The sequence below is a fragment of the Thalassophryne amazonica genome, chromosome 6, assembly GCF_902500255.1.
Source record: "Thalassophryne amazonica chromosome 6, fThaAma1.1, whole genome shotgun sequence".
Classification (NCBI taxonomy): Eukaryota; Metazoa; Chordata; class Actinopteri; order Batrachoidiformes; family Batrachoididae; genus Thalassophryne; species Thalassophryne amazonica.
This window is the reverse complement of record NC_047108.1, coordinates 73518342-73546016: the sequence shown is the minus strand read 5'-3', so window position 1 is coordinate 73546016 and position 27675 is coordinate 73518342. Positions and strand designations below refer to the sequence as shown.

At 40.8% G+C, this 27675-nt stretch overlaps 1 protein-coding gene across 7 annotated transcripts in view; it reads left to right on the top strand.

The window, feature by feature from the left end:
- Window positions 1-27675, top strand: part of LOC117512423 (neuron navigator 1-like) — a 261229-nt gene that overhangs the window by 104246 nt on the left and 129308 nt on the right. For all 7 annotated transcript variants that reach the window (XM_034172486.1, XM_034172482.1, XM_034172481.1 and 4 more), the window contains 2 exons: window positions 8464-8566; window positions 12474-12797. In XM_034172486.1, the coding sequence (XP_034028377.1) occupies window positions 8464-8566; window positions 12474-12797 (427 nt within the window). The remainder of the gene's footprint in view (window positions 1-8463; window positions 8567-12473; window positions 12798-27675) is intronic.

Below are 27675 nucleotides of genomic sequence, written 5' to 3'. Positions count from 1 at the left end.
AGTTAAAGGAATACTCGGCTCAATAGAGCTCTGACTCTTTGTCAGCCTGGCTACAGTGCTGAAAAGAAACTTGGGGTTGTTCTTATTTTCTTCAATTATTGATGAGTAGTAAGATGTCCTAGCTTTATGGAGGGCTTTTTTATAGAGCAACAGACTCTTTTTCCAGGCTAAGTGAAGATCTTCTAAATTAGTGAGACGCCATTTCCTCTCCAACTTACGGGTTATCTGCTTTAAGCTGCGAGTTTGTGAGTTATACCACGGAGTCAGGCACTTCTGATTTAAGGCTCTCTTTTTCAGAGGAGCTACAGCATCCAAAGTTGTCCTCAATGAGGATATAAAACTATTGACGAGATAATCTCTCACTCACAGAGTTTAGGTAGCTACTCTGCCCTGTGTTGGTATATGGCATTGGAGAACATAAAGAAGGAATCATATCCTTAAACCTAGTTACAGCTCTTTCTGAAAGACTTCTACTGTAATGAAACTTATTCCCCACTGCTGGGTAGTCCATCAGAGTAAATGTAAATGTTATTAAGAAATGATCAGACAGAAGGGAGTTTTTAGGGAATACTGTTAAGTCTTCAATTTCCATACCATAAGTCAGAACCAGATCTAAGGTATGATTAAAGTGGTGGGTGGACTCATTTACATTTTGAGCAAAGCCAATCGAGTCTAACAATAGATTAAATGCAGTGTTGAGGCTGTCATTCTCAGCATCTGTGTGGATGTTAAAATCGCCCACTATAATTATCTTATCTGAGCTAAGCACTAAGTCAGACAAAAGGTCCGAAAATTCACAGAGAAACTCACAGTAACGACCAGGAGGACGATAGATAACAACAAATAAAACTGGTTTTTGGGACTTCCAATTTGGATGGACAAGACTAAGAGACAAGCTTTCAAATGAATTAAAGCTCTGTCTGGGTTTTTGATTAATTAATAAGCTGGAGTGGAAGATTGCTGCTAATCCTCCACCTCGGCCCGTGCTACGAGCATTCTGGCAGTTAGTGTGACTCGGGGGTGTTGACTCATTTAAACTAACATATTCATCCTGCTGTAACCAGGTTTCTGTAAGGCAGAATAAATCAATATGTTGATCCATTATTATATCATTTACTAACAGGGACTTAGAAGAGAGAGATCTAATGTTTAATAGACCACATTTAACTGTTTAGTCTGTGGTGCAGTTGAAGGTGCTATATTATTTTTTCTTTTTGAGTTTTTATGCTTAAATAGATTTTTACTGGTTGTTGGTGGTCTGGGAGCAGGCACCGTCTCTACGGGGATGGGGTAATAAGGGGGTGGCAGGGGGAGAGAAGCTGCAGAGAGGTGTGTAAGACTACAACTCTGCTTCCTGGTCCCAACCCTGGATAGTCACGGTTTGGAGGATTTAAGAAAATTGGCCAGATTTCTAGAAATGAGAGCTGCTCCATCCAAAGTGGGATGGATGCCGTCTCTCCTAACAAGACCAGGTTTTCCCCAGAAGCTTTGCCAATTATCTATGAAGCCCACCTCATTTTTTGGACACCACTCAGACAGCCAGCAATTCAAGGAGAACATGCAGCTAAACATGTCACTCCCGGTCCGATTGGGGAGGGGCCCAGAGAAAACTACAGAGTCCGACATTGTTTTTGCAAAGTTACACACCGATTCAATATTAATTTTAGTGACCTCCGATTGGCGTAACCGGGTGTCATTACTGCCGACGTGAATTACAATCTTACCAAATTTACGCTTAGCCTTAGCCAGCAGTTTCAAATTTCCTTCAATGTGGCCTGCTCTGGCCCCCGGAAGACAATTGACTATGGTTGCTGGTGTCGCTAACTTCACATTTCTCAAAACAGAGTCGCCAATAACCAGAGTTTGATCCTCAGCGGGTGTGTCGCCGAGTGGAGAAAAACGGTTAGAGATGTGAATGGGTTGGCGGTGTACACAGGGTTTCTGTTTAGGACTACGCTTCCTCCTCACAGTCACCCAGTCGGCCTGCTTTCCCGGCTGTTCGGGATCTGCCAGGAGGGAACTAACGGTGGCTAAGCTACCTTGGTCCGCACCGACTACAGGGGCCTGGCTAGCTGTACAATTTTCCACGGTGCGGAGCCGAGTCTCCAATTCGCCCAGCCTGGCCTCCAAAGCTATGAATAAGCTACACTTAGTACAAGTACCATTACTGCTAAAGGAGGCCGAGGAATAACTAAACATTTCACACCCATGGCAAAAAAGTGCGGGAGAGACAGGAGAAGCCGCCATGCTAAACCGGCTAAGAGCTAGTAGCTGCGCTAAGCTAGCGGATTCCTAAAAACACGCAAAGTGAATAATGTGTAAATAATTTAGAGGTGATTCAGCAGAGGGAGTGCTTTAGTTAAGGCATGTGAAGATTACACTGTGAAACAATTTATCTAGTTAACTAGATCAATCTAACTGCACAGACTAAACAGCTAACAGATACAGCAAAACACTGCTGTGCTCCGGAACAGGAAGTGATACAATACCGCAGTGAGAGCCAACCAACCATAGATGACTCCTGAGCAAATAGATGAAAAATATTTTCCTCTCACGACTCCGAGTAGAACTGATGAAGCTTTTCAAGCTTTTCTGGATGAAGAGTGAAATAGCTTCAAGAAACCAAGCAGGTCCAGCTGACCTAACTCAACCTACCTGGATACCATGATCTTGATGACTGAGATTCCCCACAGACATTATGCCATGGTAGTTGTTCTACTCCACTCATACAACAGAACCGCAGTGTCACACACAAGGATGTGATTACTGAACAGACTCATATTCACACTCATACACAACACAACTCTGACAAGAACAGGGCCAGTAGTGTATCTTTGAGCACTTTCTTCTTTGCTGGAGAGTAGAGACAAGTGACCTGAATCATCTCAGTGGGCACTAAATTCTTCCTCTCTTTTTAATTTTAATTTTTGCTGTATAACACAGCATCTTATTTCCTCTTAAAAGAAACAAAAAAACATGTTAATTAGCTGTCACATTGCAGCTATTCTGGTTTTAATTAAAAGCAGTTCATGAGTGTCATCATCAGTGTTGATACTGTGGCATTACATGAGTATCTGCCTCCGTTTTATTGTCTGGAGAATTCAAAAACAAGCTCATTGAAGTGGCTGTTAATGCAAAGGCCAAACAATTCCACTTCATGGACAAATGACTTGATGTCACACACATGCACACACTGTTTGCAGCCATACATTGTCTTACCATCTGTGCTCGTGTTGTGATGCAACAGGCAGACTAAGGCAGCTAAACTATAATACCCTCTTGATCTTTGAGTGGCCCAGCCAGAGCCCAGATCTGTTGTCATTATGGGGTGTTGTGAGTCGAATTTTGAGAGGAAAAAAAAAATATTCCATTTTTGGATAAGGCTGTAAAATAACAAAATGTGGAAAAAGTGAAGCACTGTGAATACTTTCTGGATGCACTGTACTCACAATAGATTGGTCATACCTGTTAATGGATGTCCTGCCCACACCTTCATGAAACCTCTGCATGTCAACGTGTCCAAATACAACCAGCTACCACACAGTGAGACCTATTTCAGCCTGATTCAAGTTCACCTGATCCATTGTTTGGTCCTGTTTGGGTTTCTCTGCCTGAGTGCCTTTGCTGTGCACAGAGTTGCAGGTGTGATAAGACAGGATGATATGGAAAACCTTCCTCATGAGTGGAAAGTGCTAGTAGATTGGTCAGAAAAAAAGCAGATGCAACATTTTCCAAAAATAGACTTGGTGTGTATTTGAAGTGAGGCAGAGCATAAATATGCTTCTGAAACATGCAGCTGTGAATTAACAAGCACTGATGAGAATGGTAGCTGTTAGCTCCATCACTTACACAGTGAAACGCTGATGGGACACACAGAGATCTGGATGTGTTTGAGTCTGTTTGGGCTGTCAGCAAAGACTTCTCTGCCAGTTTCACAGCCTCTGCAGAGTTTGGATTGGGTACCTTCAGGAGTGTATTGACATGCGGCAGGTGGAGCACACCAGTCCGACATGTGCACATAGACACGTGCACACTCAGTAAGATCGATGTAATTCATCAGCACCCCTGAGGAGCTGCCAGGCTTGACGGGGATATTTGCATCCCTAATTTCCCCTGCACCCTCCATCCCCATGCCAGCTGGGACCACCAGGGCCAGAGAACAGGCGAAACAGGAAGTGCTTTGCATACACGCACGCATGCATGCACACACACACAGCTACATGCAGGATCATGCAGGCTGTATCAAATCAATTTGACACTGATGTTAAACAAAGCTCCTGTTTAGGGTAATTAAAAACGCCTAATTAAAGCTTGTGTGTGTGTGTGTGTGTGTGTGCATATTTTAAAGGTTCATCCTGAACACTTGTATGAACACGTCACTGAAAGTGAGAGCTGAAATGTGACTCTTTGCAGTTTGAGTTTTCACACTGTACATGACTACCTTTCTTCCTCGGCAGCATGAGCTGCAAAAGAACGAAGTGGGTCTATTTTTATATATAGTATCTCTCTCTCTCTCTCTCTTTGTTGTTATGAAACAGGCCGTATGCGTGTGCACAGCAGGAGGCTGAGCTTCCTGCCCCCACGACTGGATAATCAATTATCTGTATGGCCATTCTTTTCAGGAGGAATCAATTCAAATTCATAAAACTGTGCTCGTCTGTCGTTGTGTGTGTGTGTGTGTGTGTTCTGTGTCTAGTCTGCAGCTGTTGCAGACTGACACCTTTGGCAGCAAATGATTTGCCCTCTTCACTGACTACAATGGTCTCTCCCCCTTCACCTCCTCATTCGCCAGCTGGACCGATTCATGGAGGACTGGTGTGGGTGTTTGTGTTTGTGAGTGTGTGTATGTGTGAGAGAGATGATTTCAGGGTGATTTAACACCTTTCCAGTGACTGCTGTGTGAGTGTTTTTGCTGTCTGTATACAGAAGTTACTCCAGTTCTGACACTCTCACATTATAGCTTCTCACAAAAAAATGATTAAAAAACACAAATATTAATAATAATAATAAAAACATCTGCCTACCTTCTTCCAGTCTTAATGAAGAGGTTAAACTCATCACATACTCTAAAATTGTCTCTTTTCAGTATTTGTATATATATATGCATGCAAGTGCCTTGCAAAAGTATTCAGCCTCTTGGTTGGTATTTCTCACATTTTAATTTGTTTATGCCATTTCAAATACAAAAAGCAAATCAGGCTTCTCAATATAAAAATTTCTAAAATTATCTCCTTAACTCAACGCAAAGCAAATTTCTACAACTTGATATAAATTAATTAAAACATAAAAGCCAAGATAATGGGTTGCATAACAAATGGAATGCTTTTGTATAATTTCTGTGACTAATCAGTTTTATTTCCAGTTTTGGATACATGAACATTTCCTAGTCACTGAATATGTCTTGGACTATATTTATATAAATAATGAAGAAATACAAGCTGTATGGCACACTATGGTAAACATTTCTCAAAAACTGAGTGACTGTGCAAGAAGGAGAAGAGTGAGGAAAGCCACCAAGACACCCAGACAACCCAGAAGAAGTTACAGGCTGCTGTGGCTGTGGTTGGAGAAATTGTGCAGAGTGCATGTTTTGCATTTTGTATCCCCAGTTATACAGTTTCATGATGAAGTGGTATAGAGGAGGGTTTTCTTAAAGACCTGAAAGTTCTGATACAATTTGCCAGAAGGTACATCTGAGATGCAAGTCTAGATTTCTCTGCTGCACTTCATCATGAAGCTGTATAACTGGTGATACAAAATATATAACATGCACTTTGTGAAAAACAAGGGAGCAGCTGAAGGGACTTAGTTATAAGTTGTGTTTTTTTACTAGCTTGTGAGATCCTGGGACTTGTACTTCCATGCAAATTGTATACAAAAAAAAAAAAAAAAATCAGTCATTATTAATATGAGCGAAGCGTCGCACAGCGGTGTGAAGCTCACTCATGGTACAGCGCGTCCTAACAGGAAGTGCCAAAATTCAAATCCACAGTAAAACAGGAAATGTTCAAATGTCAAATACTTCCTGATTTGACAGACGAGATCCCATGGAATCTCATGGGAACTCAGTGGCAAGCTCACACTCAAACAGGAAGTGCCAATTTATCAGTCACAGTGAAACAGGAAATGTTGAACACTTCCTGGCATGGGTGGAGCTAGAGCGGAGGACAGGGTTTCACTGGACTCCCCTGAAATCTGATTGGACACAGATTATTGACATGTCACAGCACCACACGTCTGGTTGAAAGAGCTGCATTTTCAAATCAGTGAGTCACATTGACTGTTAGGTTCCTCCTGTCCAGTAGTTTGTGCTGTGTACCACAAAAAGTTCTAATCCACCTTAGAAGAAGAGGAAAATTGTTTGCTTCAGATTTGAACTGAACACGTCATTTGAACTATGGAATTCTAATCACAACAAACTTATATTGATGAGTAAAAGACCATATTTTCTGTCAGAAATGAGGTCCAGGTTGTTAAAAGCAGCATTTCTCCTTTAATTCGGGTTGACTTGTATACACATGTTTAAGCTAACAGCTGGTTTATGCTCTGGTTTATTCGAAGCAGATAACTGAAGCAATCCTTCAAATGGTGATACAAGCATCAAATTCAGCACAAATACAGCTGGAGCAAAATTAATGGAACAACTTTAACTTTTGACCCCTGTACAAACTGAAACGACTTTTAGTCACCATTCTATCATTTATTCATTCTTATCACTTATCATTTCCATCCCCTGACTTGTCTCAAGAAAACTGGCAATAAAACTGATTATTATTTACAGGTTTTATCAAGTTTTTAGATTTGCTTTCAGTTTGAGTTTGAGGAAGATAATTTTAGAAATTTTTGTTCTTTATTTTTGTTTTTTTCTTGTATTTAAAATGGCATAACAACATTAAAATGTTGTGAAATTCCAAGTCTTCCAATCCTTTTGGAGGCACAGTATCCTAACCTTATGATGAGGTGCAAAATGAGTGTGGTATTATTACTGTTTTGTTTAAGAATGTTTAATTTTCACTGTTGCTGCACTTGCATCAAATCATAGTCATATTGTATATCATATAAATGGACTGCATTTATATAGCGCTTTTCCATCTGCATCAGACGCTCAAAGCGCGTTCGGTATATCTTCTATTATACATTCCAAATCTACTGGAACTGTACTAGTGTTTAATAAGGTACACCGAAATTATCTTTGAGAGAGATGAGGAGAGAGAGAGAGAGCGAGAGAGAGAGAGAGAGGCTCAGAAAATGGACGTATGTATATAGTGACATTTACGCAACAATTTATCTGACAATATTGAGATATGATCATTTGGCCATATTGTACAGCCCTACTGTCAACTAGCTGAACACTTTGAATATTAATTTACATCTACATTAAAAAAAATGCTTAAAGTCTGAAGGACCTAAAGGACGTGGTTAGATGGCGAGGAGCTTTTCCAGGCATGTGAGAGGCAAAAAAGAAAAATGCTTAAAAAGGTGGGGGGTCTGAAAGGTTGAAAGGTTTTTGCCATGCTAATGCTCTGCTGAAGCATTTACTCAAAATAAAGTCTGAAGGAACTAAATGACATGGTGAGATGCTGACGAGCTTCGCTCATTCATGTCTGCGACATAGGCATATTAATCATAATTATAATTGCAATTTATGTTGGACTTTTCCAGTAATCAAAGCACTAAACAAATTAAACCCTAATAATACAAGAGTAAATGGCAATAATAGAGTACACCAATGCACAAAAATCACAAATTGCTGATAATACTGAAAAAAGGTGTGACTTATATTCCAGTGGGATTTATACTCCGGTGTGACTTATATGTGGATCCTTCCTCTTCAAGGCCCATTTTATGACAGGTGCAACATATACTCTGGTAATAGGATACATCTATTCCAGCTATAGTATAATTGATTACGAAGTGCCTCAAAATGGTGCAGAGTTATAAGCAACCAAATCTCATGGCAGTTTGTGATGGCATTACAAAAGTAACTTAACTTGATTTGCCCCACTGGCAAACACTTGTTGCCGAAGAGTATCACTGTCATTTCCTACTCAACAATAAAAATCTCAAGGTACTAATGCAAACTTTTTTCCACTTATAAAAAAAAAAAAAAAAATCTGGGCATAAATGAGTTAATCTATGGCTCATGATACTGTCACAAAAATGGGGTGCTTTTCATTATGGGCATGAAATGTGGAGTGACGGGGAGGTCTTGGGGGTTCAGGTTAGGATTCGAGGAAGGGAGACCAAGTTATGGTTGAATTAGGAGAAGGGGAGGACTATAAGTAGTAAAATTAAAAAAATGTCACGAAAATGGGGCGCGTTTCGTGAAATAGTGAGACTGAGCTGGTATGACTCAATGTGGCCGAGAGAGTAATTAACATTTACCATCAATAACGTGATGTGTGATCTCTAAAATGGTATTTTTGTGTGTGTGTGTGTGTGTGTGTGTGTTCACTGCTGTAGATCCAGAGTCCCAGAGGAAGAGGACCGTGCAAAATGTCCTGGATCTTCGTCAGAATTTGGAGGAAACCATGACGAGCCTGAGAGGGGTGCAGCTCAGCCACAGGTCGGCCTTCACGCACACACAAAAGGTCTTATTGCGGTGGACAACCAGAACCAAGACAAAAACAAACAGCAAAACAAAACAAGTCATGAATTGATTAAAAGAAGAGCGGTTGACAGTCTTATTGACAGTACTAACAGTACGGTGAACTTGCCTGTGGGCTCTCAGATTAATATCTGTGTTCCTGGTAGACAAGTAGTCGTTCGTCTTTTAACCACTCCCTCTCTCCCTCTATGTCAGTTAATCACGGAACTAAAGCAGGATTAGCCAAAGCTGACTTCAAAGGCACCACTTCTGAAGCAAAGTCATGACTTCTGTTCATGCACACGCCAAGACAACATCCCATTATCTGGTTGCATCTTACTGGTTTGTCCTTGAGAGTTTTCCTTGGCCTGTCTGTCCGTGCGTCTGCGTTTGTGTAGCCCGTCTCCGTCCTTAGTGAGAGCTCCCAACATGAAAAGCAAACCAGCAGATGGTTCCCTGCTGGAAAACATTTCTTTTGCCATTCATACTTCATCATATGCAATAACCTTGAATTACTCCCCGCTGTCCCCAAAGACATTTTCTCCTTTGAGGCCTACAGTTTGTCCGCAGAAATTTTTTTGTGCAAACAAACTGTCATAGCTCCTGTAAAAAAAACAAACAAAAAAACGTCTCTTCAGAATGGGAGATTTGCATAAATTTGACATACTGGTGGGCGAACACATTGTTGCGCCTGTGTGTGTCTCCTCTGATGTTTGTATATTCACACAAGAAGAAAACCGGCAAGAATCCATCCAAACAGAGACTAGCACCCACTCTGATCCTCTCTGCACATCCTCGTTGCATGTTTTAACGTCAGCTTTTAAAATTTTGTGGAAAAAAAAAAAATCCCTGTTGATGCCACTTGCAGAAACGCCTCTGCAGTCAGAAGACAAGATTCATTTAACTTATAGGCAAAACACATCCTGTGATACAATAATATGCTAATAATACCCTTCGTTTGCCAGCATGGACTTTAAGCTGCGGCGTGCTGCGCCTTTTCGACGTGTGCAGTGCATGATGTGATGTTGTGAGCTGATGTTTTTGCAGGCACATATGCCATAGAACTGTGCAGGTGAAAGCTTAGCGCAGGACACGGGGAGCAGGAGCAGGCACAGATATGGTTGCGTGACAGCAAAAAAAAAAAAAAATCTGAAAACCTGCACGTGTGCATGTGCAGAAATCTACTCACCACTCAAACACACCTGGAAAGGCTTTATCTCTGAGCCCTTCATATTGTGAGCTGAAACCTGTAAGCGGTTTTATACAGTGAGTAAAGAGGATGGAGGGCTGAGAGGAGGAAAGATATTTGCCTGGAGGAAGCAGTTTCTTAGCTCTTCTGAAAAAACGGAAATGAAAATGAATGTTTAAAATGGTGAATGGTTTAGGTATTGGGGCCACGGACCGATATGATGACACAGGACAAAGTTGCATTAGTAGATTTGAACGGGTCAACATGTAATCCTGTGATGACTTGCCTTAATAACATCCTTAAATCTATCCGGCCTTGTACGTGGTAGGGCTTGCAAGTAATGATTAATGCGTCCGCCAAGGATGAAAATAAAATCATTTGCAGTATTTATTATGTGTCTGGTCTGTTAGCAGGATTACGTCAAAACTATTCCATGGATTTGACTAAATTTTCACCACCGATGGATATTTGTCTATGAAAGACTCCATTAAATGTTGGCGGTGAACTGAATCCATATTCTGGATCAATGAAGGATTACGTTAAAAAACTACTTCACGGATTATCACCAAATTTTCACCACAGATAGATATTAAGGCATGGGGGACTCCACTGAATTTTGGAGGTGATCCAGATCTGGATTCTGGATCAAGATTTCACTTTATATAGCTTTGAAGGATTACGTCAAAACTACTTATGGGATTTTCATCAAATTTTCACCACATATTGGTGTTGGGCCTTGGAAGACTCCATTAAATTTTGGAGGTGATCTGGATCTGGGTCTGGATCCGGATTCTGGATCAGTTTGTAGACTTTTAAGTATTACATCAAAACTACTGCACAGATTTTTGCGACATTTTCACCACAGATGGATATTAGGGCATGGAAGAATCCATTCAATTTTGGAAGTAATCCAGATCCGGATTCTGGATCAAGATTTCACTGGCTTTTAAAGATTACGTCAAAGCTTCTTACCAAATTTGCAACACAGATAGATATTAGGGCATGGAAGACTCCACTGAATTTTGGAGGTGATCCGGATCCGGATTCTGGCTCAGGATTTGTTGGGTGTGATCCAGATCAATATACAAGTTCTGCAACAGAAAGGTATGAGATCACAATGTAAAACCAAGATCAGTAAGACACTGTTGTGTTTCAGCTTGTGGATTAAATATCACATTGCAACATCTTGATCAGTGAGACCATTCTGGATCAGTATGCAATTGTTGTGTTGTGGAATCCGGATCCACGTAAAGTCTGGGTCACCATGTGAATCACATACAGTGAGGAAAATAAGTATTTGAACACCCTGCGGTTTTGCAAGTTCTCCCACTTAGAAATCATGGAGAGGTCTGAAATTTTCATCTTAGGTGCACGTCCACTGAGACATAATCTAAAAGAAAAAAATCCGGAAATCACAATGTATGATTTTTTAATAATTTGTTTGTGTTACTGCTGCAAATAAGTATTTGAACACCTACCAACCAGCAAGAATTCTGGCTCACACAGACCTGTTAATTTTTCTTTAAGAATCCCTCTTATTCTGCACTCTTTACCTGTATTAATTGCACCTGTGTGAACGTGTTACCTGGGGAGCTGAAACGCCAAACCTGAAAGATCTAGAGAAGATCTGTATGGAGGAGTGGACCAAAATCCCTGCTGCAGTGTGTGCAAACCTGGTGAAAAACTACAGGAAACGTTTGACCTCTGTAATTGCAAACAAAGGCTACTGTACCAAATATTAACATTGATTTTCACAGGTGTTCAATACTTATTTGCAGCAGTACATACAAAAATTATTAAAAAAATCATACATTGTGATTTCCGGATTTTGTTTTTTTTTTTTGTTTGTTTTTTTTTTTTTTTTTAGATTACGTCTCTCTCAGTGGACATGCACCTAAAATGAAAATTTCAGACCCCTCCATGATTTCTAAGTGGGAGAACTTGCAAAATCGCAGGGTGTTCAAATACTTATTTTCCTCACTGTATCTTATTTTGAGTCCTCATCAACCCTTGATGGATGTCAGAAATCTCAGATCGCTCCTCTTTTTGGAATCAGTTAAGCTAAGAATGATTTTTCTGGTTAATCTAACAATTTTTTACTCTATTTTTACAAATATTAGGCTATGGATTGTTTTCTGACTAGTCAGATAATTTACCAGTAAATCATAGCCATAAGTTCTACCTTGCATTCATATGCAAGTACAGTCCATTAGTTGTTTGGCCCATAAAATGTCAGAAACTGTGAAAAATATCGATCAGTGTTTCTCAAAGCCCAACATGATGTCTACAAATGTCTTATTTTGTCCACAACTCAAAAATGGAAGTGAAGAAACTAAAAATATTCACACTTAAGAAGCTGAAATCAGACAATTTGGAAATCAGACAATCTGGACATTTTTAAATAGACTCAAAACAATAAACTGATTACAAAACTAGTTGTCAGTTAATTTAATAATCAGTTAGTTGTTGCATATTTAGTTCATGATGGCTCATGATGTATTGCTGCTTCTTTACTCAAGTGTTGATAATAAACCTCACTGGTCAGTGATTGGTCAGTATGTGTAAAATGCAGTTGTGGAACCCAGAGAGTTCCGGTTAACAAAGTGGATTTGACACGGGGAAGCAATAATTGGATGGAGACCAAAGTGGAAGTTGGGCATTTTCAGTATCGCATTTTTCCTTCTGTCTTTCCCACAGCTGTGTGGAAGGAGGCATGTGTTACGACAGCGATGAAGCTGCTGCCTTCTCCATTTCCAGTATGTCAAATCGCTCTTCTCCTTGTCTTGGGCGCCATGGCCAAGCCAGCCCCCGCCTGCAGGCTGGCGATGCCCCCTCCACAGGAAACACCCAGGCTGACAGTCCACTCCGAATCAGCCACACATCCCGAATCCACCTCATTGAAGCCCTGGGCAATTCCGATCCGTCCCTCCTGAAGGGAGATTACTTCAGTGACAGTGACCTCGGCGGGAAGAGCCCAACTGAAGATGATGAAGACGATGATATTGATGATCTGGGGAATGGGTAAGTTACTGGGATATTTTTTTTCTTCTTTTTGAGAAGTATATATTTTTAGTTTGTCTTCATTTGCCTTGACAACATAGAAATATTTCTTCAATAAATAACACACTGCCCTCTGCAAGTTATTTATTGGTAAACCCTCTTCCAGCCACGTTCAGGCTTTAACTTAGTGGTTTATCCTTACAAGAAATACTTGCTTCTTTAAAGAGGCTATATCATGCAAAATTGTTAGTTATCTAACTTGTACAGTTGCATATGACTAGCTTTGAATGTTCAACATTCCAAAAATCCCAAAGTTCTGATTACCATGCATGCAGAAATTCTGAATGGAGAATGGGCGTGGCCTGTAGCAGCAGCTTCTTTCCATTAAAAAAAAACAAAAAACAAAAAAAAAACAGGCACAGAAATGATTTGTTTTTTGGTATTTCAGAGGTCTGACATTTTTTAATGGTGTCACATCAGTGATTGCAGCACTTGAAGAGTGTCTGGATTTGTCATTGTGCTGGATCAAGGCTAAGACACAGGATTTCATTGGCTTCTTGGACTTGGCCACCAGAATTGGGTGTGTGTGCAGTGAAAGTATTTAAACTTGTAAAGACATTCACTTACCCTCAGCAGTGATGTTCATGTCTCCAGGTCCTTGGCCTCTGTGATTGAGATACACCTGAGAAGAGCTCATGCAGTCATGAGGTCACTGGACAGAGGTGTTTGATACTAATATGTTTGCAGGAGAACGAAGGTCCAAGTCTTAAGGGTCCTGGTGCTTCCTGTCTTTACTGTGTAGTTGTGAGATGTGGACACTAGCCAGTGATCTAAAGCGACGGCTGGATGTCTTTAGTGCAGGGTCTCCTCAGTGGATCCCTGAGTGCTGCTGGCAAGTAGATGACTTCTCTCAAGAGGTGGAAATGGACTGGTTGTCTACTGGACAGTTCTGTTGTGTAATAGATGTGGTGAGTTACGTACGTCACCAGGACATGAAATCTAGACCTGACCTGGTCTGTACCAACCTATGACCCCTTTGAGCAATTAGTTCATTGGAATAAGGAATTAGACTGCCAATATGTAAACCTGGGTTGGGTTCCTGGTTTTTCTCTCTGTCTGTGTGCTTGGATAAGACACTTCATCTGCATTGTCTCAGTCCTTCAACCTGTAAATGGATTGTGGCTTTGGTTGGGGAAGTAACCTGTCTTGGTCTGTCATGTTGCCTGGAAGGTGGTAGACTCTCATCCACTTCACAGTATGTAATACGGAATATGCACTGGAAAAAGTGGGCCTCAGGACTTATATAGGGCTTACTGGTGTTTTTCTGTGACACCTTTAAGCCAGAACTTGGCGTTCTCAGTTCATACTGGCAGCTGTAACCTTCGTGGTGCAGCTGGCTTTGCTGTAGAAAAAAATAAAACCCAAACAAAACAAAAAACAGTCCTCTTGGAGGGTTGGGAATGATGTCATCATCAGTGAGCCCCCTTGCAGAGATCATCCTGTCATGTTTGGCTGTAAGGCTGACGGAAAACCCGGGAGGCTTCCATGTGAAGGACCCCTTGCAGTGTTGGCTCGTCAGAGCACCGCTGGCAGAGCAAGCATGCAGATGTCTTTGGAAAGTGGCATTTCATTGTGCATAGCTAATAATGGGTGATCACGGTAGATGAACAGCTTGTGTAGGACCGGACATGTAGTCATTTCCTGGGATCGCCGTTAAAAAAAAAAAGTTAAAATCACGTCAGTTCCTGTTCAGATTAAATTTTCATCAGCACATTTTGAACAAAGCAATGTGTTCGTAAAGACAAAGGCAGCAGTGGTTGGTGGTATTAATTTTTAAAAGGGTGCACCTTCACTTCTTTATGAAGGGGGATTTGGTACAGAGCTACACTATTTTTCACTCTGTGTACCTAATAAACTGGCAACCGAGTGTATATTTGGGTCCAAATGCAATAACCTTGCTAACGCTCTCCCTCTCTCTCTCTTTCGTGCACACATACACATGCACACATACATCACCTGTCATCAGATGACAATAAAATATATCATATTCAACGATCAAGGGGATGAAAGCTCTTGAGGCGGCCCTTCAGATCATACTACACTAAAAAAAGAGAATAGTTGAACCAACTTAAAAAAGCGTTACAATGAGTAAAACCTGAATGATTTAAGTTGTTTGAGCTTAGGTTTGTAAGTTAGAGTTGATCTAACTTGCTAACTTAAGTTCAAAGAACTTCATTAATTTGGGTTTTATCGTTGTAATGCTTTTTAAAGTTGGTTCAACTATTCTCTTTTTTTCAGTGTTTTGTAAATCTGTTTGGCTACTTAGGATCATGTCTAATGTAGCTGAACCACGGAAATGCTTTAAAAGTCACTGCTGAAGCTGTTGAAGTTTGAAGTTGCTACATGCTGCCAACCACCGGGTTCTTGTTTTGAATTCAGCCTGTGAGACTAGCTTTGATTCAAAGCTTCAAATCAAAGATTTAAATATTCTAAACTATTGAAGCTGCAGTATTTGCTTTGAATTATGTGATATCCTACTTTGATATCTCACATTTAATCCATAACAAATGCAAACTATTTCCAACATTAGTCTTTTTCTTTATATCTTAACCTGTGATGCAGCAAACACACACACACACACACACACACACACACACACACACACACACACACACACACACACACACACACACACACACACACACACACACACACACACACACACACAAGTTGTCTAAGACCAACATTTACAACATAAGGTACACAATATTTCCACATTTTACCTTAATCACCTACTGCTGGTAAGTTTCAGAAGAAGATGGAAAGTGAACTCAGCCCCAAAATATCGAAATCAGAAAATATTTATTTGTATTAAAAGAATGAAAACATATTACAGCGTGTCCCAACAAAGTGCCACAAACATAAATCCATAGAAAATCTATATACTTTTGGATACTGACATGTGTTATATGTCATCTTGAAGCATATCTCAGGAAATTTTACCTCTGGTGTTCAATTCTAATTTCACCTCAGTTTGTAAGAGTTATGGCATTCACAAGATGTGCTCAATGTGTGCACAATCCATTTGGTCTCAAAGTAGAATTTCACCAGTTTCCCTTTTTTGCTCAATTGTAAGCAACATCCTCATTGGATCAGTTTCAAACTACATCAGAAGAAATCCTTACATACACACACACACACACATATACACATATATATATATATATATATATATATATATATATATATATATATATATATATATATATATATATATATATATATATATATATATACGAGGTCTATTAGAAAAGTATCCGACCTTATTAAAAAAAAAAAAAACATATGGATTTGAATCACGTGTGCTTGCGTGAGCCAACCTTGAACCTTCATGCGCATGCGTGATTTTTTTCACGCCTGTCGGTTGCGTCATTCGCCTGTGAGCAGGCTTTGAGTGAGGAGTGGTCCACCCCCTCGGCGGATTTTCATTGTCAGGGAAATGGCTGAGAGACTGCTGCTTTGCTTGATCAAATTTTTTAGAAACTGTGAGGCACATCCATGTGGACACCATTCGAGAAATTCAAGTGGTTTTTGGTGAAAATTTTATGGTCTTCAAAGACATTAAGGGATGTTACTGTCGCTTTAAGGACGGCCCACAGCAGCTGTGGGGCGCGCCGCGCTCCAGCTGCCATCGACAGGCTGAACGACCATTTCATTTCTAAACGGATCGCTCTGTAGATCCGTGACCATCGTGTGCACTTTCTCTGGTTATCACAAGAGCTGGACATCAACCATTTTCCTGCAGATTTCACTTTTGACAAGAGATTTTGTCATGGAAAGGAGCGGACGCTTCGCGCGTCATGATGGATTCGCTGCTGGACCGACACAAAACCACCTCCGTTTTGGTCTCACAGGACGGCTTTGAGATGGCGTTCAGACAGCTGTCAGTGGTTTTTCAGTCGAGTGATTATCCAAGAAATTGTGGATGTGCCTGGACATGCCAGAACATGTTCTGTGACGCTTCATCACGGCGTTGCTTTGCGCATCTGTCTCAATTTGCCAAAAAAGTGCTGATGTCCACGTCTTTTCACAATTCCTGTGCTAGTCCAGATGACGTCCCGGATAAAACACAGCGTCGTTTGGAAATGAACGGCACATTCCACTGTTACGAGGAGTTTTTGTCATGGAAAGGAGCGGACGCTTCGCGCGTCACGACGGCAAGCGAGACAAAGAACACCTCCGTTTCGGAGTGCCAGAAGGACAAGCTGAGACATGTCCACCTCTCTGATACTCTCTCGACTGGTAAGCACTGAAAGGCATGTCCCAACTTGTCCTTCTGGCACTCTGAAACAGAGGTGTTCTTTGTCTCGCTTGTCGTCGTGACGCGCGAAGCGTCCGCTCCTTTCCATGACAAAATCTCTTGTTAAAAGTGAAATCTGCAGGAAAATGGTTGATGTCCAGCTCTTGTGATAACCAGAGAAAGTGCACACGATGGTCACGGATCCCCAGAGCGATCCGTTTAGAAATGAAATGGTCGTTCAGCCTGTCGATGGCAGCTGGAGCGCAGCGCACCCCACAGCTGCTGTGGGCCGTCCTTAAAGTGACAGTAACATCCCTTAATGTCTTTGAAGCCCATAAAATTTTCACCAAAAACCACCTGAATTTCTCGAATGGTGCCCACATGGATGTGCCTCACAGTTTCTAAAAAAAATTTGATCAAGCAAAGCAGCAGTCTCTCAGCCATTTCCCTGACAATGAAAATCCGCCGAGGGGGTGGACCACTCCTCACTCAAAGCCTGCTCACAGGCGAATGATGCAACCGACAGGCGTGAAAAAAATCACGCATGCGCATGAAGGTTCAAGGTTGGCTCACGCAAGCACGTGATTCAAATCCATATGTTTTTTTTTTTTAAAATAAGGTCAGATACTTTTCTAATAGACCTTGTATGTATGTGTGTGTATATATATATATATATATATATATATATATATATTATATGAGGGCTGTCAATAAAGTATAGGTCCTTTTTATTTTTTTCAAAAACTATATGGATTTCATTCATATGTTTTTACGTCAGACATGCTTGAACCCTCGTGCGCATGCGTGAGTTTTTCCACGCCTGTCGGTGACGTCATTCGCCTGTGAGCACTCCTTCTGGGAGGAGTCGTCCAGCCCCTCGTCGGAATTCCTTTGTCTGAGAAGTTGCTGAGAGACTGACGCTTTGTTTGATCAAAATGTTTTCTAAACCTGTGAGACACATCGAAGTGGACACGGTTCGAAAAATTAAGCTGGTTTTCGGTGAAAATTTTAACGGCTGATGAGAGATTTTGAGGTGATACTGTCGCTTTAAGGACTTCCCACGGTGTGAGACGTCGCGCAGCGCTCTCAGGCGCCGTCGTCAGCCTGTTTCAAGCTGAAAACCTCCACATTTCAGGCTCTATTGATCCAGGACATCGTGAGAGAACAGAGAAGTTTCAGAAGAAGTCGGTTTCAGCATTTTATCCGGATATTCCACTGTTAAAGGAGATTTTTTTTAATGAAAGACGTGCGGACGGGTCCGCGCGTCGGGACAGGAAAAACACCTCCGTGTTGATAACCATTTGTAAAATCCAGGTGGCTTTTGGTGGCTTTCAGTGGAGTGAGTATATGAGAAATTGTTTAACAGCTGGACATGTTCCAACTTGTCCTTAAGGCTTCCAACAGAGGTGTTTCTCCTGTGGCGGAGCGTCGCAGCGGTGCAATCTGTCCGCACGTCTTTCATTAAAAAAATCTCCTTTAACAGTGGAATATCCGGATAAAATGCTGAACCGACTTCTTCTGAAACTTCTCTGTTCTCTCACGACGTCCTGGATCAATAGAGCCTGAAATGTGGAGGTTTTCAGCTTGAAACAGTCTGACGACGGCACCTGAGAGCGCTGCGTGACCGTCTCGCACCGTGGGAAGTCCTTAAAGCGACAGTATCACCTCAAAATCTCTCATCAGCCGTTAAAATTTTCACTGAAAACCAGCTTAATTTTTCGAACCGTGTCCACTTCGATGTGTCTCACAGGTTTAGAAAAAATTTTGATCAAACAAGCGCCAGTCTCTCAGCAACTTCTCAGACAAAGGAATTCCGACGAGGGGCTGGACAACTCCTCCCACAAGGAGTGCTCACAGGAGAATGACGTCACCCGACAGGTGTGGAAAAACTCATGCATGCGCACGAGGGTTCAAGCATGTCTGACGTAAAAACATATGAATGAAATCCATATAGTTTTTGAAAAAAATAAAAAGGACCTATACTTTATTGACAGACCTCATATATATATATATATGAACAGAATTCAGAGTCAATTGATTCTGTGGCAATTTTTGTGACACCTTGTATTAAATGGGCACCATTATTTCACACGAAGGTTTCTGTTCTGGAACATTAAAAAAAAAAGTTCATGCTTTCATTTTTCCCAGTGACTTAGTTGTTTCGAGTTTTTGATTTTGTTCCTTGAACTGCTTCAAAGCCTTGTTGGGTGTGCCGGTGCTGTCCCCCCGGACCACTTTTAATCTACTATCTGTTCTCTCTGACAACAGATTTAGAATTTCACAAAAGTGCTCATGCTGACTGTCCATCTGCACATTATAGTTGTGTGGCACCGTGTGTCTCAATCACGCTTTTCTTGTCTCACATCAAGTTCCCATTGATACCAGGTGAAGAAATGCAGTATAATATGTAAGATGAAGAATGATCTAAATTGCATTCTCTCTTCTGAAGTGCTTGTAGCCATCTGTCAAACATGAGGATGACATGAACTGATTATTTTATTTTTTGTGACTATGAGCAAATTGAGTAAAAACATTTTAGCACAGTGTACACTGTCATTCTGGAAGACACACAAAATATGAAATATCTTGGCAATAAAATAAAAGTTTAATTTAAGAATCACTGGATGTTTCTTGCATCTTCCATATCGTCCCACCTTTTTTGATTTATGGTCGTAAAACCCCCAAATCCGACACACTGCACCTTCAAGGTGGGTTTTATACATGAGCACAAACACGATCTGAAATGTAGATTCAGCTTCAAAGTCGGTTATATTGTAAGCTATTGTTAATAATTTTACTCACTGCCATCTGGAGTCACCCAGTGTGACCTGTAAAGCTTCAGGCTAATTATGCTGTTACCACTAGAGGTCAGGCCGGAGCTTTTTCTGATGTTTTCTACACTGACATTTTGAAGCCACCCCATGCTGGATGACTCCCTGATTTAATGTTTCAGTTCACATTCTCATCCATTATGTATAAAAGCACTGCTCCAGTCAAGCAAAGGTCACCCTACATTACCATATCTGCTCCTGACATATATAATACATAGATTCCCTCACATGCATTATGTATTGTGCATGCACACACATTGCCTTCCTGTCTTTGTTGGAAGGACATAGCCTCTTACATTATTAGTCTATGGGATGGTATCACACTTTCAAATGAATTAATCAGTTTTTTTTTTTTTAAACTTATGGCCATAATTACAGCAAACACCGCTTATCAGCTCACTTTTTCAAGACAGGTTGAACTATAATCTAAAATTTATATATATATATATATATATATATATATATATATATATATATATATATGAAAATTTTGTTTACAGCATGGTTTTACAAGAATAATTGTGCATTTGTAGTTATTTAGTTAAATGTAGATTTAAAAATTCACATTCTCGTGAATGTTGAACTAAGTATTTCGCAGGGCGTTGCTCTTTTATCTTTGGTTTGGGCCAAGCTCATCTAAGGTACCTGATTAGGTACCTGAGTACAAGTGCAACTATGTTCCATATTAAAAAGTACAAGTCCAAATGCAGGGAATCCAATTGGGATGTTACTTGAGCACAATTACAAATTTCATAAAAAGTACTTGAATGCGAGTAGTTTTCACATTGTCAGTCAAAGGGCAGCTCTCTTTGGTCTTTTAGGATCGACAGTGGGGTCAAATTTGCATGAAGTATAAAGAGTACATTATCTTCACACCAAGACTGGCATCCTGTTGAGGGTGTGCTCAGTCTCATACCCTATGACTACTGGGATAGGCTGTAGTTTTCTACCTCACCCCCCGTGACCCTTAGTTGGAGTAAGTGGGTATAGAAAATGGATGGATCTTTGGGCATATACAATAGCTGTTTTCATTGTTTCACTGTATCAACGATTTCAGGCATGCACATAACTGGTACTCATGGCGCTTCTGCATGGTAAAAAAATGATGCACAGCCGAAAACACAAGGGAAGCATTTCATAGGTGGAAAGCAATGACAGATTGTAGGAAAAGTGTTTCCTCTTGGTGCTGACTACTGTGCATCAATAGTTTTTAGCACACACAAGCATGATGAGTACCAGTTATGTGCACCCCCAATTATGGTTATGATTAGGATTATTTATCATAACCATAATTATAATATAATCATAATATGAGAGGCATCAGAAGCTTGATACATATCATAGCGTAGACACTCGACATGCCATGATAAATATGCATATGTATGTGATGGTGTTTTTCATGGGTGCAATTTGGGGATGGGGGGGACATGTCCTCCCCACCTTTTCAACCAGGGGGGACAGAATATGGTATGTCCCTCCCACCTTCTGACATACATGTGTGTACTTGAAACATGCTATGTCAGTCTTATGTGCAAAACCATGTCAGAATAGTATCTTTGTTTCTGCAAGTTTGTATTTTTAGCAGCATTGACTTGTTTACAACACCTGCTTCTTGTTTGTCACATTTGGAATTTTCTGGGACTGCATTTGCCCAGATTTGAAACCAAAAATAGTTGCCTCTAGGGACTAGTATCTACACAAGTATCAATGGACCACATGCTAATTTACTAAATTCTGAAAGTTAGAAAAGGAAATCAGAAAAGCTATCTGGGACCTCAGAAAGCCCATCTGCAATTATTGCTTGATCTCCAAAATCAGTCTATGCAAGCGAAATTATGTTCAGTATGAGTGTTGTCATTAGTGCCACTTCGAAAATTAAATTCATAAGAAATTTATTCTAAACTTATGATCTGTTGTTTTTTCAAAAAACAAATCTTGAGAAAAAGCATGCGATAGTTAATAATTAAGAGCCTGTTCTTTCATATTTATGAATACATTTTACCACATTGCAGTTGTTTTTTTAATGAAAACTCAACCTATCATTCTTTTTGAGTTCTACACATGTGGTGATACCTTATTTACACCAGGATGTTAATAAAATCAATGCTGGCTATTCTCAGAATAAAGTACTTATATCCACAGTTTCAAATTGCATAAGTCAAACGGTGTCCACTTTATGGTCTTCTCAAAACATTAAATTACTGTTCTGGATGCTCAGAATGCATCTGAGCTTATCTAGAAACCGTTGGCTTCTGGGGGCCTAAATCGGCCCCCACACCCCTGACCTATGGGCTTCGGCCCTGCGGGCCTCGCACTTTGTCCCCCCAATTTCTAGTTCTAAATTGCGCCCTTGGTGTTTTTGACTATGTATTACTTTATTATATGTCCTCTGTGTCACTTCATGATGAAGTCATTCATATCAGTCAATCACAAACATTACTGATCAGTGTATGCTTTAGATCATCCATCTGGGCTACTTGGGTATTGAGTTCCACAAAAAAAGGTTGTTGGTTTTTTTTTTTTTCTTTTTTTAACCATGGCTCCCTTGACATTTGACCTCTGGCCAAAGTACTCCAAAATCAAATCACTTCTGAATATTGATTCAAGTAATGTTTTAACCACATTTGATGCATCTCAGCTTCTTGGTTGTTGACATATATTTGTACCATTTTCCTTGAACTTGACCTTTGACCAACCGACTCCTAAATCTAATCACCTATAGATATTGATCCAAGTAATATTCCCACCTGGTTTGAAGGAACTCAAAGTAACCATTATTAAAAGATGGAGAACCGCAGCCTACTTTTTCAGGGTCAGGCTCCAAACATCTGAATCGGCCCTTGTAACTTTTCCACAGACACAAAGACACAAACACGCAAGTATAACATCATTTTTAAACATAAGTCCTGAGCCTAACATTAAAAGTTTAAAAATTCTATATCTGGATTTTATGAAAAATTGAACTAAAAACATGAGTTTAATTTTCTGCTGTCATTGTGGCCGAATGTGGAAAATCTTAACAAGTCCTTTGAACATATTACTTTACAAACATACCAGTCTGGCCATGAATATATACAGATGAGCTTTACTTGACTCATTCCGGGTGGAACTTTTACTCTGGACAATTTGACTGTATGGCTAAGGTAAGATTACTGTGACTGTACCATGACCCGCCTGACACAGAGACCTGTACACTGACTCAGGATCTCTTATGTCAGTTATCCATTTCCTGTGCTTTTTTAGCCCAGGCCTGTGTTGTCTGACGAATTTCACTTCCATCTGGAACCAGACCTCTCCTCGGGTCACCCAAACTCTCACTCACACATCATTCTCACCGGGAAAAGAAGGGCTCTGAGGAGGTCATTCCTAATGCGTGTGCTTAAAATAATAACAGAGTGAACCGTACCTGGTCAGGGTGGATTTTATTAATCAACACATTTAATTTGAAAACAACCATTTATAATAACTATTCAACACTGTTATCTCCAATCTCTGCAGCCCGCTCATTGCTTTGATTCTACAGCCCATTTGATTTCTGCTTCAGACTCATTTTTCTCACCAAACCTCATTCCAGCAGCAGACAGCAGGTTTTTCAGCAACAGGGGATGACTGGGAGTGTCTTAAAGTGCGTGAAGACAAAGATTTGGGATTACATGTCAAACATGCATGCACTTTTAAGACCTGAGCCGGTTTCTGGTGCTCATGTGGCCTTGCTGTTGCTGTAGTTGTGCTAATAGCTTCATCCTACACACGTGCATGCGTGTGCGTGCGCACACACACACACACACACACACGTCAGTTATTTTGGCCTGCTTGCGTCCCTGTTGCACTTGCATGCTTTTTTTTCCGGATGGATCCTCAGCATCCTCCCCTTAGTAAACTCACTGTTTCCATGGTTACGCTGCAAGATGAGATGTTTTTCTGTACAAAAAAAGCCAAAATAATGAAAAAAATGTGGTTGGAGCAGGTCAGACACACACACGTCAACTTCCCTCAAGTGTGGCAGTCTGTGAACTATTTTGATTTTGTGCATCCGGCTTTCAGCAAAAGCAGAAGTGAGCTGGTTGCTCTGCGTGTAAATCCAGCCCAGTGCACAGAACTGAAACAGTGAGGGGAACATTTTAATCATGAAGTGGCATGTTTTGATGCTTTAAATAACAGGTGGTGACCTTTTTGCTTCATTGCTGCTGTTATGTTTGGTAGTAATGAGGTGTAACTCAGCAGACCTTGCTATCACCTCTAAGCGTTTATCTCCAGCAGCTTTGGTTTGGAAAGAACCACACTTAATATGCGCATGTGTGCATGTGTGTGCATGCATGTATGTGCTGGTGTTTGGGTGCAGACAGCAGAATTATTTCTCTGTCTCCACCTACTGGTCACACGATGAAACACACACACATGCACAAACTCAGCACAGAGATTCTAAATGTTGTGTGACACATCTGATGAATGAATTCCCCTTCCTACATCTGGAGCTGATTTACATGACATGAACGCTCACTTTCTCTCACACGCGCTCACATGCCCCCCCTGCTGTGGTCTTACGTGAACACACACAGGGGTTCCCTCGTGCTGAGACCAGGGTTCTTACTGTGACCCCACCCCCCCGTCCCCCCCAAAAAAGCAGCACAGCCCTAACCCTAAGCCCACCACGCAACTTCTAAAAGCAGAATCACTGACTGCGATCACATATTGAAGCAGTGATGATCTCATCATTTGCTTTGACTCTCCATCCCACCCATGACTCAATAAACCAATAAATCAAAAGGACACTTTTGGGCTTCATATGTACAGTTGTGAATACGTAATGTTTTATAGGGGTTTCGGGGTTAGCATTGTTGCCTCACAGCAATAAGGCCCAAGGTTTGCTTCCAACCTGGTCCTCCGGGTTCTCCAGCTTCCTCCCTTTCCCAGACACCAGCAGGTTAGGTGAAGTGGTGATTCTGAATTGTATATGTGAGTGAGAGTGGGAATGGGTTTGCCTGTCTGTTTCGGCCCTGTGTAGACTGATGTCTTGCCCCTGGTGTACCTCACCTTTCGCCCAGTGAGCCCTTAGATCAGCTCCAGCCTTGCTATCAGTTGGAAAAACTGGGTATTGAAAATGAATAATTCATTTTGTGATAAAAGCATGGAATTTGGCACACATATTCTAAATTAACTAATGTTTATTTTCAGATATGGAGCCATCCTGGAGCTGACCTCTAATGAGCTGCAGAGGTTGATAAAGAATTTCACAGGGGTCAGTATTTAAAAATGCTCCAATCATGTTGAAAACTATACCACATTATTTGTCTGATCATAACGATTCCAAAAAAGGTATAGTTTGGACTATCTGTGACTAAATGTTCTGGAGTTATGGGGTAAAAATGGCAAAAATGGTGACAAAGGTCAGTTTCAGGTTGTACAGGGGTCAAAAGTTAAAGTTGCTCCAATTTTGGTAACAAGTGATGCAAATTATTGGTTGAAATAAAAGGACTGATAAATGGAATAGTTTTGACTGTGTTGAATGCTTGGTCTCCAAAGTAAAGGTCAAACAAGGTGGACGTCCATTGGATTCTGTGATGCATAACATATGTTACCCTGTACATGATAACTAAGCATGACAGAGGGCACAAACTATTAAAAAGTTGCCAGGTGACGGCGGTACGGGTATGAAAAGCAAATGACGCAATAATAAATGCTGTGTATACTAGCCTCTTTCAGAACAACTGGTCCAGCCTCCTCTGGGTCTGAAGCCTGAAGAGCTTCGAGGTTCACAGCCATAGCTTGGTTGCTGGCGAGCACAGGCTGCACTGCACACTGATGTTGCAATCGCCTTTCCCTTCTTTAAAAGTGAAAAATTGTTTGAATTTACACAACAGAAATGGATTTGTGTCTGGGCTCTGTGACAGCTCCATTTGTGTGCCCATTTTGTGGCGTGTTGGCAAATAAAACGTAGCATGTGGCACAGATTTCAGCCAAGGGATTCTGGAAAATGCTTTATCCATAATTTAATTTGATAAAATTTAAAACAAGTGTATGAACTAAGAAATCAGTTATTGCAAGTCATCCATGAATTCTAAGATTGTAACTGTTTTCTGAATACCTTTGCTTTCCATTGAAACTGTATTTGAATATACCCGTAGTAACTCATATTCAGTAGGGAAATTGAGGGTCAATTAAGGGTCACAGGGGTCATAGGGCATGAGGCAGGGTACACCCTGAACAGGGCATCAGCCTATCTACCTACAGTGAGGAAAATAAGTATTGAACACCCTGCAATTTTGCAAGTTCTCCCACTTAGAAATCATGGAGGGGTCTGAAATTTTCATCTTAGGTGCATGTCCACTGTGAGAGACATAATCTTAAAAAAAGAAAGAAAAAAAAAAAAAAAAAATCCGGAAATCACAATGTATGATTTTTTTTAATCATTTATTTGTATGTTACTGCTGCAAATAAGTATTTGATCCCCTACCAGCCAGCAAGAATTCTGGCTCTCACAGACCTGTTAATTTTTCTTTAAGAAGCCCTCTTATTCTGTACTCTTTACCTGTATTAATTGCACCTGTTTAAACTTATCTGTATAAAAGACACCTGTTCACACACTCAATCAATCACACTCCAACCTGTACAACATAGCTAAGACTAAAGAGCTGTCTAAGGACACCAGGGACAAAACTGTAGACCTGCACAAGGCTGGGATGGACTACAGGACAACAGGCAAGCAGCTTGGTAGAAAACAACTGTTATGATTATTTATTAGAAAGTGGAAGAAACACAAGATGACTGTCAGTCTCCCTCTGTCTGGGATTCCATGCAAGATCTCACTTTGTGGGGTAAGGATGATTCTGTGAAAGCTCAGAACTACACAGGAGGACCTGGTCAATGACCTGAAGAGAGCTTGGGACCACAGTCACAAAGATTACATTAGTAACTCATGATGCTGTTATGGTTTAAAATCCTGCAGGGCAGCAAGGTCCCCCTGCTCAAGCCAGCACATGTCCAGGCCCGTTTGACGTTCATCAGTGACCATCTGGATGATCCAGAGGAGGCATGGGAGAAGGTTATGTGGTCAGATGAGACCAGAATAGAGCTTTTTTTGGAATCAACTCCACTTACCATGTTTAGAGGATGAGAACAACCCCAAGAAAACCATCCCAACCATGAAGCATGGGGGTGGAAACATCATACTCTGGGGGTGCTCTTCTGCAAAGGGGACAGGACAACTGCACCGAATTGAAGGGAGGATGGATGGGGTCATGTATTGTGAGATTTTGGCAAACAACCTCCTTCCCTCAGTAAGAGCATTGAAGATGGGTCATGGCTGGGTCTTCCAGCATGACAATGGCCCCAAACACACAGTGAGGGCAACTAAGGAGGGCTCCGTAAGAAGCATATTCAAGGTCCTGGAGTGGCCTGGCCAGTCTCCAGACCTGAACTCAATAGAAAATCTTTGGAGGGGCCTGAAACTCCAAACCTGAAAGATCTAGAGAAAATCTGTATGGAGGAGTGGGCCAAAATCCCTGCTGCAGTGTGTGAAAACATGGTGAAAACCTGCAGGAAACGTTTGACCTCTGTAATTGCAAACAAAGGCTACTGTACCAAATATTAACATTTCACAGGTGTTCAAATACTTATTTTATGCAATGAAATGCAAATTAATTATTTAAAAATCATACAATGTGATTCACTGTTTTTTTTTTTTTTTTTTTTTTTTTTTTTATTCTGTCTCTCACAGTTGAAGTGTACCTACGATAAAATTACAGACTCTCCATTCTTTGTAGGTGGG